The 13,876-nt window shown below is 40.3% G+C and overlaps 1 protein-coding gene across 12 annotated transcripts in view; it reads right to left on the bottom strand.

Moving 5' to 3' along the window:
• The window catches only part of garnl3 (GTPase activating Rap/RanGAP domain like 3), an 86,294-nt gene extending 79,711 nt beyond the window's left edge, over positions 1–6,583 (bottom strand). For 4 of the 12 annotated variants that reach the window (XR_001661710.1, XM_016669919.1, XM_016669917.1 and 1 more), the window contains exons 1-2: positions 6,254–6,583; positions 5,937–6,089 (exon numbers count right to left, since the gene is read on the bottom strand). Coding sequence is in view for 11 of the 12 variants with exons in the window: in XM_016669919.1 (XP_016525405.1) it covers positions 5,937–6,034 (98 nt within the window). In the remaining variant the exon portion in view is untranslated. The remainder of the gene's footprint in view (positions 1–5,936; positions 6,090–6,253) is intronic. The other 8 variants (XM_016669908.1, XM_016669915.1, XM_016669913.1 and 5 more) reach the window with 5 other exon arrangements.
• Between the last annotated feature and the right edge of the window lie 7,293 nt (positions 6,584–13,876).

Raw genomic sequence — 13,876 nt, 5'->3', positions numbered from 1 at the left:
CTAGCTTTCTTTGTTTTTTTTGTTTTTTTTATTTGTTTTTTTTTTAAACATGCATGTGGTCACATTTCGGTTTCGAGTTCAAACAAAGCACATGAATGCAGTGCCACACACTTCATCTACATCTGGAATCGGTACAAGCCAGAGCGAAATCCCTGGCAGCCGTAATCAGAGAGCATCTGAGTTTGGCAGCGGGGAACAATAATGAAGGCTCTGACAGCGTTTCAAAGCAAACAAACCAGAATCAGCTCGAAAAAGAGACGCTTGGGAAGGAATCGAGACTGCTCTGCTGTGGCAGGTGGAGTTAATGGTCATGAGTGATCGAAGGCATATGTTCGACATTTAGCATATCGGCAGACAGGTACAGGTTATTAATAAGAGGCAGACGTTTCCAAGCTGCAACATGGATGCGGTCTGTCAGAATCCTTGCCGCCAACTTTGTGGCGGAACTCCTTATCTTATATTTGTCAGATCTGAGTCCATAGCAACGCGCTCTGACTGCACATTGTTAGCTTAATGATGGATTTGCTTTTCCTCACCCCCGCTCTAGTTCAGCTGCTCTCTGCCAGCACATGCCTTTCCCTTAAATGAACCACAAATACTTGAAGAAAAGATTGATGAGAGCCCAAAAGATTGCAAACAATGGCGTTAGTTCCAGCCCTACCCCACCTCCCCCCCACATCTGAATCTGCTGATGTTGCAGCCGCGGTTCTTTGGAAGCGTTCTGGTTTTCGGTTTCTGGCATTAGCACAGGACATCTTTCCCCCTGTGATCAGTGACTGCGTAATACGTGAGCAGTCATAATATTACCTGTGGCCGTCTCTTAAGAGTCGTGCCGCTTCCGTCAGCTCAGAGTCAGAGTCGAGTCAGTCTCCACTTTGCTCGTTGACGCATCACCGTGTTGTCTAAGCTCATAAATCCAAGATCAGCCAAGAGTTCAATCACAGGCAAGACTCTACAAACAGAGAGGCTGCAACTGCTTTAGAAAATAATTCAAAGAGACTCCGACTAGGTTAGGAGTTGCTGTTCCTGGAGGATGTCCAGCCTCTCCCTCTGTCAAGCTTAAGATCAGAGAGCAGAGGACTTACTTTGTGTGCATTTGTCTTTGCCACCACCTCAAAAAGCTTAGCTTATTTATGAAAGGAGCAGATTTGTTCTTCGGTAACAAATGACTCACTGATGTTTTTGAATCATACGTTTACAGGCCTTTGGTTTTCTTTCTTGTCAACACATAATTATTTTACAGCACAAACAACGCTTCTTACATCTTAGATGGAGAGCTTGAAACACTCTGGAGATCAGCATGTATTGTCATATTAAATAAATTAGAACGTACATTTCAAAGGGCCTGGTAAGTCAGACTAAACGTACATTTTAAAACCAGCAACAACTTTTTAATAAGACCAGATTTCTGAATTAAAATAACATGACATATGTTAAATGAAGGGTTTCCCTCAGTGTATTATAAGCCTGGCGGGCCACCAGGCTTTACTTGTGCTCCCACCAAGCTTGGCATTGTTAATTTATCTTAGTTTTTTTTTTTTTTTAATTATTGCCTTTTTTAAGACTTAATAGGCATTTTAGACATTAATCTTAAAGCTTTCCAACAATGTACAATTATCAAGTGATATTTTTTTAAATTTCCTGTCAACTTTAAACATTTTTTAACAGAAAAACATGGAGGGCGGCTAGATGACAGCCCTACCACCCCGAGCACCAGGCTTGGCAAGCTTTCTGAGGGAAACCCTGAAATATCATGCTTTCATTAAGTGTAAGTGGAAAATCATCATAATGAACAAAAACAAAGGCTTCAAAACATCAGCCTGTGTGTAATTAATCTTTATAATGTGTTTCATTTATTGAACTGAGCTACTGAAATGCATTTACTTTTCAATAATGTTCTAATTTCTTGAATTTGACTGCACATGCAGTTCACTGGCCTAGTAGGAGCTCATTATGTTACAATGTGAAAACATGGTGGTGGTGGCATCATGCTGTGGTGATGCAGATATGGAGAAGCTGATCGTAGTTAAAATGAAGATGGAGGTCAATGAAGAAAAGAAGCTATTAGAGGCTGAAAAAGTTTTGACGATGACACGTTAGGATTGCAGATGCATTCAATGGTGTTTGTACAAGGTATTATACTTACATAATATAAACTTGTATTTAAAAAATACTTCAAAAATGATCTGTAGAATTTCTGTGATTTGTTTGGAATCTTTCGTCAGACAGCAAGACGCACATTAGAAGAACATCTGCGCACAGAAACGTCCCCATAAGATGAACAAACATTCAACCAGTAAGTCTGGCACCGAAGAGGAAAATGACCCAGTAATTACTTCCAGCCGAGGTCCATCCAAGTTTTTTTTTGCTTCCACCTGCAACTCTGCAGCTACCTGCTGTCAGGAGGGATGTCTGCCAGCTAGCAGTGTGCTGACGGTGTTAGATAAGGCTTAGTCACGATGAAACAGTGTCCAAAGCACCAGTTGTGAAAAATAATAATAATTGGATGTGACGTGTTTGTATCAGAACGAGACAATCCCAGGGGATTAGCACAGAATGTCAAGTCTGAACCCTGAAGGTTGAAATTTGAGGATTTCATACGCAAAATGACTCGATCCAAAAGGAAATTAATTCTTTTTTTTTTTCTTCTTTATACTGTTTTGAAAAAAATGATGCATCATTCATCAGTCACTCCATGGGCAAAATGCTCAATATTTGTCCAGGAGTAAAGGATTTCCTTCCTTAAGACAAATATGAGGACAAACAAAATAAAAACATACATAACTGACATCTTTTTTCTATTTTATGAACCAAACATCTAATCAGAAATTGAGAGACTAACAGCCTAATAAGGTAACTCATTAACCAAGCTGCCTGAAGGTGTCTTTCACTCTGGGACTGTAAGAGTGGCCTGGAGGAGGAAAAGAGGTCAGATCAGTGTCTAGATACAGATTCCTCCTGACATAATTCCACAGGCAAGCATCTGGAAACACTTTTGCCGGTTTGCGTGTGCAAGCGCGTGTTACTAACATTCTGCGAGGCTCCTTGTGAAGGGTCCTCTGCGTGCATGGTGATGCACTGCTGCTCACAGCCCGTCCTCCTCAGCAGCAGCCATTTACTTGAGAGTCTTTCACAAGCCTCTCGGTGCAGCGGAGAATCTATTCACCCCCCCCTCGTCCCATTCAGTCGCTCCTCGCAGCCAGCTTTGATTGATTGTCTGTTAAACCGCCTGTGCCTGAGAGACGGGCGGCCCAGGAAGCGTTTCAAAGTGACTCCAAAACAAAAAATGGAATGAGCTCTTTCACTGCACAAGTCCGATCAGGAGAATCGAATGGGATGCATAAGTTAAAACGCCTGGCGCTGATCTCGGCTAAGTCTCGCCCCCGCATGCACCGAACACCCAGAGTGCAGTTTCTATTTCCAAAGTGAGACCTGGCAGCAGCAGGGATACCCACAACAGTTTCACCAACACACACACACTTGGTTAGAGATAAAGCTCTCCAAGAGAAAAGCAATCTTTTCTTTCTGCCCTACTATAGATTTGCTCTAATGCCAGGAGATGAGACCAAAACAAGTTGAGACAAGACATTGCAAGAAAGTTACTCAGGGAGTCACATTTAGAGGTAAAAAAGAATAAAACGACACTCTCAAACATGCCACTTTTCAGGATTTTCCAGTCTTGCACTGGAGTAAATGCTACATTTGAGGTCACTCTAATGAAAACACCAGAGTCCATTTACTGCTAAGAACCACCTAATTAGTCAAGAAGCTTATCTGCTACTGAAAATGAGTTGTATTACAAAATTTCCAAGAAAATCGTTAAAAACTCAACAATGGGTTCCAAACAGCAGGAGGAAAGAATGCCGAGAATAATTTCATTTCACTTGTCCAGTGTCAGATTGAAATGAAAAAGGAAAGAAAACGCCCCAGTAAAATATTGTGTAATGGAAGCTATTAGACCAGAAACGTCAGTAATGCACGGGGCTACCAGCTGGACTCCCAGCCACCAGGCTTTGATGGAACATTGTGACCGCACACAGAGAGCAGGAGCAGGTTGCAGACTGCATCATCCCGACGGGAGGTCACACATCTCTGAAACCACGTCGTTTCATAAAGAAAATGTCCAACAGCTGCGCATTACATGGTCTGTTTGTCATCATGTTCCCTTGTCTTCATGTGTCTGACCTCCCATGTCTTCTGATCTGCTTTAGTTTTGTCAGAGGGCAGCAAGTGGTGTCAGCTTGATTCTCATTTTTATGTCAATTTTATTTTATTTTTTCCATTTTTCATTTTTTGAGAGTAAATGATTGCTGGTATGTGCCAGAGCTGGCCCAAGATATAATGAGACTATGCGACTGGAACAAACACCGTCAGTAAAAGCAGTTCTCATTTTTGAATTTAACTTAGGCAAAAAAAAAATTCTGGCTATTTTTGTATTTCTTACCTTAAGGCAACACAACTTCCTGAGTTGCTGATTACACTCAACAATCTGTTAATTATTGAATTACAGCATCAAAAGTTTTTCTCACTTCTTTGCTCTTTTCTCTTCAACTTAGATGCAGAAGTAGCAACAAGCAGCACAAAACTGTGTCATTTTATTTCATTTTTTTTACATAAAGGAGGATCCTAATCCTTTGAGCTCAAAATAGCTTCACAGCACAGCCATTTCGCCATGAGTCAGACTTCGCCACTGGAAATGCACAACCTTGCCCACCTGCTCATCTGCCACCTGACTTGCAAGGTGTCCAACCCTCGTGTTTCTCTTAGTAACGGAGGGCCGATTACTAAAACCGAAAACTTTTTCAGAGCCATGAAAGTTGAAGCGTCACCACCAGGTGTTTATGGTTAAGCTCCTCCTCTTGGTCGGTTCCAGGAGGATTCCCTGATATCCTGAGACCTGGCAAAGTTTGCTTATGATTGCGGTCTGCAATTCACAAATTGATGAACCCCGCTTAGCCTGACCCCTTACCTTCAGGACAGATTATCACCTGATAACCCCACCAGGAACCAAAGTCCCAAGAAAAATAAATATGCAAAAAAAAAAAAAAAAAAACAATCCACCAAGCATCTGATCAGAATGGATCTGGTTAGATTCTGATCAGACTGGGAGGACACCTTGGGGCTGATTGCAGAAGCAAAAGACAAGGTATGAACAAAATATTTATTTTTATATATATATATTTTTTTATTTATGAATAAAAATATTTACAACAAGCACCAACTTCCTTTTATATGAAGGGGCTAAAGTGATTTAAATCCAACATAGCATATCGCAACATTTGGGAAACGATATGTGCAAAACAAGATGCGCTAAATGCAGGACGCACATGCATGTAGTTATGAAATCGGCCCCAAAAGAGATTGTGTTTAAGGCTTCGTATCACCTTTGTCCGGCCCTGAGCTGCATGCCCAATCAGCTCCTAAATTTGGCCATTAATTCACAAAGGACCGAGTCGTGTCACTAAGCTGCTCCGGCAATATTGCAGAGTCAGGTGGAGAGGAAATGCACCCGTGCGTAAAGCGTCTCTCCACGGCTCGATAAGGAACCTTAACGCAGCGCTAAAATTATTATAGCAACAATAAAACCAGCAGATAGCAAAGGTACATTTAACCTCAAGTTATAGCTCAGGAGTGCCAAGATTAGACTGCACTATTTATGACCACATAGTGTTGGGACATCCCCCGCTTCTTTCCCCTCAATGTGCACCGCCAATCTCGCCACATCCCGTCTAGAAGCCAAAAAAGAAAGAAAGAAAGAAAGAAAGAAAGAAAGAAAGAAAGAAAGAAAGAAAGAAAGAAAGAAAGAAAGACCCATTGAAACTCATCCTATGCTCACATCGGAAATCCCACTCTCAGATACAACAAAGCTGCTTGTGAGGGACAGTCCAGGCAGTCTGATCGCCCTCTCGTCCCAGACAGAAACACGGTCGTCCTACCTGGTTATCTCGAAGCTGCAACCCTTCCGAAGGAGCAGAGCTCTCTTCCGCATGATGCCCTTGTCTTTGCCGAGGTACGCATTTTTATCCGAATTCATGGGTGCTGGACAAGCAGGTAGACTCTGAGAAACAAAAGCTCCTCGTTTATGAAGACTAAAAAAAAAAAAAAAAAAAAAAAAAAAAAAAAAATATATATAAAAAAAAAAAAAAAAAAAAAAAAAAAAAGAAAAAAATATATATATAAATAAATAAAAAATAAAAAAAAACCTAGCGGTGAACTGTAAGACAGAGAGGAAAAGGGAGACAAACAGGCAGACCGAAAAAATGATCCCTCCCGATGCAAGGTTCACCTCCTCATAGAGAAAAAACCTGGATGTTGGATCGTATAGGAGATTAGGTGCATGTTTTCCGGCTGCCAGGTACTTCCATACGGTCTCCAGAGAGAGGAGGCTGCTGCGGCTGGTCACCCTAAGCGGACTGCGCAAGGCGCCTCGGTCGCTCCGGAGATCCTAAACAGTGTGAAGCTCTCTCCCCCTCCGAGCTTCAGTCCCACTGAGCGGCTGTTGGCCAGTGACTTCATAAGACTCGGGATGGAGGAGGAGAGACGGGGATGTCAACATTATTACAGAGCGACTGTGCGCGCGCGGACATTAGTGGCGCGCTCTTGCGTGTTTGGGGTTAAACGTGTGTGCACGCGAGTACAGTCAGGAGCCGATTTAGTGAAGCAGGAGAGAGGCATGGTGATTGGTGCTTTTGCTGCGCGCTTAATCGAGAAGAAAACGAAATATTCACAACAGATTGAAGACGCTATTCAACTCAAAAGCCAATCAATGTTATTATTATCTGAATTGTACTGAATACGTCGTCAACATTTTCCATTTGGTCAAAAACAGAACATACACATATATGCATAATTTCTAATAATTGAATTGATTGCCGCTTGTTGATACGTTGCCCAAAGGTTGTGCCCTGAACAAGTTTTCCATTGCTTTATATTCCACATGCAGTCACTGGGGAGTCGGCATTTCCTCTGCTTGCTGTGGAGAATAGGGAGACCAGCTTAAATGCTTTTTGAGAGACTTCACTGAACTGAATCTGATTTTATAGTTTTACTCAGTTGGGGGGTGAGGAGCGGGTGGTGGCAGAAGGAGGGAATGACAGAGAACACCACCCATGTGCAAACCGCCCCTGGGTGAAGTAAAATGATCATCTCTTATCATGGGGTGATGTCTGCAGCGAGCTGATACCAGAGACATGTCATCTTTATTGCACATAAATCTATTTGGTACATGTATATACGTGTGTGCGTGTGTGTGTGTGTGTGTGTGTGTGTGTCTTTGTAAATCAAAGTATGTATCATTAAAAATTTCCCACAGCAGCAGCATACTGTGTTATAATAAATGTCTGTCAGCGATTGTCAACTCTGGTTCTAATCTAAAGAAGCAGCAAGCTCAGCACACCAGCACAACACAGGCAGAGAGGCCCAGTGGAGAACGATTCTTGTGCCGGAGTTGCTAAAATAGCAAAAGAGGAGTTATTAGCTAGAGGTGTCACTCGGAGAGAAATCGAAAATGTCCTTTGTGAGCCGGAGGTGGCAAAAATTGAAACATAAAACACAGTATTTTACAGTTTTTGAACTTCATAGTTCTCCAGAAAATATTGTTACACGCCGCTGTGTTGCGTGAACACAGGTTCACTTTAATTTATTTCTCCCCCCTGATTAAAGTTGTAACAAAGGACTTCTTCTAGACAAAACAATTCAAGCTGAAACTTCAAGCGGTTTAAAAGGTCAAAGCAAAAAGCTTTAGTTGATGTTGCTGCTGCAAAGTTGTCTACAATAATATGAAGTTTAAATGTTTTTATTGTTTAAAATGTTTTTTTTTTCTTGTTTTTTTTTTTTTACATATTTACGTATACAGGAGATTAATAAACAAATCAGCTGAGTTTCCATCCAATTGTCATGTGAATGAATTGTAAGCAAACTTTTAAAATGTCACAAAAAAGAAATGCAAATTCGACATGTTTGGGAGCAAATCTGCCAGGCAACTCAATGCGTAATTTATCCAGATGCTAACGTTACGCGTGGCTGTAATAAAGAAGCAGAGACTACAAACTAGCATGGACCACATATCTGAGAAAAACAAAGAGAGGATTTCAGGAGTATGTGGCTGTTGGGCAAGTTGTAATTGTTTTGTCATAAAAGCTAGCACTGTCGATGTTACGGACGGAGAAAAAGAAATGCAAACGCCGACAGCAGGAACGGCTGGTCAGTCATGTGAGGTAAATGTTCACTACATTCAAACTTATTCGGCAAATGTGTTTCCATCTCCCCTTTAGCATATCAACTCTTTTTCAGAGAAGCCAAAAACCACCTCAAGAGAGCGTAAAAACCTTTTCTCTCCCTTAGCCTCGATTACACACAATGAACCCTTGAGGCGTACGAAAGAAAGTTGGTTTGAATTTTGCCGTTTCCATCAATCATTTCTAATGCCATAATTAAAAAAAGAGCTTTAAGAAATTGTTGTTGGAGACACAGTTAATGTTTATTGTAGAACAACACAAAGTGATTTACGCAAGATAAAAAGATGTCAACAAAACCGCATGCAATTAATATTCACCTGCTGCCAATGTTGTTCAAGCTCTGTACTGGTGGTAACACAATTCTCCGGCTCAGTCCTCTTGGATGTTATTAACCCTTTGCTATGGCCCCTGACCTTTCACCTTGAAGTTCTTGATAATCTGGAAAGCAGTTTTTTCTGATCCAATGATCTCAACAGCAGATTTCTTATATTTTGGGGGCATTTTTAAGCACATCTGCCCCTCTTTTATAGCAACAACTGTCCAGATGAGATTACTAGACTGTTTTCAACTGGACTCTTTCACAGCTTCACCTGTGCTGCTATTTGCAGTGAATTAATATGCATAAGCACATCGCAGAGTTATCTAAAAATGGCTCTAAACAAGATGTAAAACCCACTCGTCAATCATAGCAGCATTCTTGAGCATCAAAGCTGAAGTAGGAATCACAGCTTTTTATTTAATTAATTTATTTATTTTTAGCAGGCTCTTCTTTGATTGATAAACCGCTACGTGGGTGCTTCCTGTAGGTTTGCGGAGATTCACTGTTTCTTTATAGCAGGAAGAAATGTCAGCCGATCTCTCCTACGTTATGTAGATCTCTAGCGCATCTGCCCAGGGTTTAGATGAGGAATTCTCCCAACATGAGTCATGGCTGCGTTCAAAGAAAACCACGGCCGTGTTTGCGTGATTCTGTTTCAGCAACTCTCTGACTCACAGTTCTACGGGAACACATACATCAACCTATGGTTAGTGGTGCCTTTAAATAGCTGCCCTCTCACTTACGCCAGTGATCAGGCCACATTATTACACAGAACGGCAGAACTATTTGTTAAAGTCTATTTGGATTTTTGTCAATAAAGTATGACTGGACATCAGATTAAAAAAAAAAAAGTAATATTTTTTTATTATTAAAGAACACATTCTGTGCGTATTTTTAATGAGGCGGCGAGGCCGAGTGTGTATATGTGTGATAATCTTGTGTATTTGCTTAACAATCACACAGAGCCTGTTAAAGCTGCAACCCGCTGTTGGCTTTAATAAAACTCTCAATGAAAAAAACTGTATTTTTGTGGACTGTACAGAGAAGATATACAGTTACAATAAACAGTAAGTGCTCACAATTTCACTAAAAGCTAATATATATATATTTTTTTTTAAAGCCACCCTCTGCCAGGTCTGGTGGTTTGTTTTAGTGCTATGGGAGGATAAATAGCACAAAATATGAGCATTGTTTAATGTTACCTTCCTAAAATAATAGCCTACTTTATTTTTTTATGCCAAAAGAGTTNTATATATATATATATATAAAATCCAGCCTCTGCCTGGTCTGGTGGTTTGTTTTAGTCCTATGGGAGGATAAATAGCACAAAATATGAGCATTGTTTAATGTTACCTTCCTAAAATAATAGCCTACTTTATTTTTTTATGCCAAAAGAGTTTTGTTTTTGTTTTTTTGTCTAATCATTCTTTTGGCAAAATATGACTTAGGCTATTATTTTAGGAAGGTGACAACATTCCTTTGTTGCATTTAGTGTATTTAAGAAAAAGCAGGTTGCTGTTTTCCCCCTGCATCCGGTGAATGCATAAACGTAATGCTGCACCAATCAGAGATTACTTCTTTTTCAGTATCGTTTTTGCACATCCATTCCCGGGGTTGCATCGGCCTCATTAGCATCCATTTAAATTACGGCTCCTTTAACCACGGCGTTCACTTTGCATCGCATGTGGTTTTTATGTCCTTCTGAAGGTAACATCTGACCCTCTGGTATCTTAATTGCTGAGCTGTGATCAGAAGCTGGCTGGGTTCAGACAGGGACCAGATGAAAGCGGCGCTGATTAGAGAGATAACGCACTGACACCAAACTTGCTTCGGTACCAAATCCGAGTTGTGCGAAAGTAAATCTGCAGGCATTAACGTGTTCTGGCATACTGAAGATAAACGTCTGACTTAAGAGGCGACAGTGAGTGACAGCACACGCTGCATAGAAATAATGTATCTTGTTAAAAAAAATAGAAATAAGGAAAGCAACAAACTCTGTACATCACCGTCATTTTTAGTGTAAGCACTGTATTCTAAGCAACATCCCTTTTTTAAGCCACTAACTAGCTATGATCATTTGTAATACAGTGAAACTGACATCGTGTAAGTACTACCTTAAAAAAAAAGAATGACTTTGTTTATGACTGTTTTCTTTTCCTTGAATTAGCATTATGATTCACACATTTTTGTTCTCTTGTACATCTCTTTCTTTGTGACATGTATATCCTGCACAATTCAATGTACTAGAAGAACACTAAAATAAAAAAAAGGGGCAGTAACTTCGTTGCATCACAGTGCAAACTCTGAAATGATCACCTCGTTAATGGACCTGTGGATTTAAAAACCCCATTTAGAGATTTTTGATCAAAATAATTCCTTAATGGACCCTCAACCCTTACACTAGATGTCTTAATATGGTTTTAATGTGAAGATGTAGCGTCATGTTAAAAAGTTCAAAAGCTACACAGATTGCAGTCTGTCGTGTCCATAGCTTAATGACATGAAAAAAATAAATCAAATTTCATGATGGAATTCAAATATTACGCTGTCACACTTGGAGCTTTTTTTATACTGGAGACCTCATCTTGTGTTGGTAATATTTGTCTACAATACCTTGAAAAAGTCTCGAAATCTGTCAAATGTGTGAACATCTATCCACAGTTCCCTTCAGGTGACCTCTGACCTTTGGCTAAGCCATTAAAAAAACATTTAACTACTAGGAGGAAGTCATTTTGTTGTTGATTTGTGTCTTCCTGGACTCATCTTCCGCTTCACCATCAGCTTTGAAGGAAACCAATGCATGATCACCGCCTTGTTTCGCTGTGGGTATGCTATCCTTCCCTTTAGCTTAGCTTCATCAGAACACATCCTCCCACAATATTTCTGCAAATCTGTAGCCAGGCCCTGATGTTTTCTTTTGAAGAACACACTGCCAGCTCCAACCGCACTTCTTATTCCAGACATAATAACACAGAGGACGACTGTCGCAGCCACCGCTTGCCAGAAATTTCTCCTGCTCCTTCAGTTCTGCTGCTGGCTTCTTGGCAGTCTACCTGACAAGTTTACAACTTTTCTTTTCCTCAAATTACCAGTGACTATTTTCACTGTGGGTTGCATGTTGGGGAGGGGAGTTGGCTGCTCTGCTACCTTAGAGCAAGAACGTCTTGGCTTGGAGTCCAGGCCTGGGGGTTTTCCCGTGGAGTTTGCATGTTCTTCCTGTGAACATGCAAGTTTTCCCTGGATTCTCCAGCTTCCTTCCATGTTCCACAAGGTAGTGCATGTTAGGTTGATTGGTCTAATAACGTAGAAAAGTAGCCCCTGCTCCAAAGTTGAGATAAGTATCCTTGTACTCAGATCAGTTGCAGCACTTTGCAGGCATTGTTGGTGAAATAAACGGCAGCCTTCCGCAAATACCTATGCTATCATATTCAGGGAAGCACACCCACCTTTTGTTCTTGATCATCAGCCTGATTAAAGAATCACTGCCAATCAGAGAAGCAGCTTCACCCACTGAAATCAGAATCACTAGAGGAATACTTGTTTGTGTGTTTGGCGCAGGGGGTTTTAGAGCTACTGTTCATTGTCTGCGATTATCACCAACAATTCTCCCTTCATTCCCTGCACCTGATTGCACCAACAAACGAAATGTTGGAAGGGAGCAATCAGACAGGCGGGCTGAAGTGTCTGAGTACAGATGTGCTCCAGTAATTTACTTTGCCTTCTCAGATGATGCAATCATGCCACACTTGTGTGGTTGATGAGAGGGTTTTATAGGTCTACTAAAGTAATTTGCACCTGCAAATGTGGGAAAATTACTATGCCAAAAGCATCTTTGGCAACGTTGTACAAAAGTGTGCACATTTTGGTTACATTGCTAAGTTTGTGTGGTGTAAAAAAAAAATTCTTGATAATATTTGCCCCACTCTAAATTGCAAAAGTTCATCAAATCTGGTCGACTGTTGGGAAATCTCTTCTCCACAGCCCACTTCAGCTGACATCACAGATTTAGATCTGAACTATTGCTGATTACTGAACGATTGCCATATACCAAAAATATATCTTCATCTAGAGCTTTCTAGCAGATATCTCCAGATTTTGCATCACTTGAACTATTTTTAGTTTATTCAGAGAAAATACCCAGTCCCTCCAGATCATGATACTGCCACCACCATGTTTCACTGTTGTCAGTGTTCAGGCTGAACCAAACCTACTACTTGTAATCATTTCCCAAAGTTCAAGCTTTGTTTCAACCCAACACTGAGCTCTGAAACCTCAGCTAGACAACTGGAAGACCAAATGTAATTTTCAACCTCTCTGAAATAAAGTAATTTTGTAATATTTAAAAGTATTAACTTTTAAATATTACAAAGGCAATGTCTAGGAGTATCTAGCCCTTTTCTTAGTGATTCACAGTGGTTCTCAAAAGTTTCCAAACTCCTGCTAAAAAGCCAATTTTTCCAGTCTTTATTGTGACGCATATGCTGCACAATTCAGCTGAGAAAATAGGGAATAAAAGAAATTAAATTGCTCCATATGCCTGCTTTCAGAAGTGTACACATCCTTGATCTAATGCTCATCACTTTTTGATTCAAAAGCAGCATCCAGTCTTATTTGGTACGGATCTATCAGCACCCACTGACTTGCAAATGTTCTCCAAACTCTGTCACGTTGTGACGACATCCGTTATCCACAGACCCTGTTCATGTGATGCCACAGATTCTCTCTCAGTTTTGGTCCTGAACTCCAGCTTGGCCTTCTTCTGGTTGCCATTCTGCTGTTGATTTGGATGCGTGCTTGAACCGTGTGATCAAGAAAAGTAAAACCTTTATCATCAGCTTTCTAGTAGACCCCCAAAGTTGAACTGATGTGTTTAAAACTGTTGATGCTTTTATTCGTTTTAACAGAAAGCTCAGTTCCATTTGAGGAAAAGGGATAAAAATGTATATCATCTTCCACTGGAAGATTTTGGTTATTTTGGATATACAACACATCTCTTCACCCTACTACTTTGTCCAGAGAAATAAATACAGCACAGTGAGTTGCTGATCCATGTAGAATATTTGTATTAATCTTGACATTTTGTCATAACGAAGTCCAGTTTTTTGCAGTTTTCTGTAATCTCATATTCCCTCAAATTATTAACAACTGTCCACCACACTGTGTTAAAATTTTTATTATTATTATTTTTAACCCTGCTGGCTGATTGAACAATGAGATTATCCTGATATTTTCAAAACTCTATTAACTACATGATGCAAATTTAACAAAAAAATAAATAAATAATAATAAGTACTGTCAAGTGCTAATTTAAGGTCTTGTC

Source organism: Poecilia formosa, unplaced genomic scaffold, assembly GCF_000485575.1.
Source record: "Poecilia formosa unplaced genomic scaffold, Poecilia_formosa-5.1.2 Scaffold28, whole genome shotgun sequence".
NCBI lineage: Eukaryota > Metazoa > Chordata > Actinopteri > Cyprinodontiformes > Poeciliidae > Poecilia > Poecilia formosa.
This window is presented reverse-complemented; position numbering and strand designations above follow the sequence as displayed.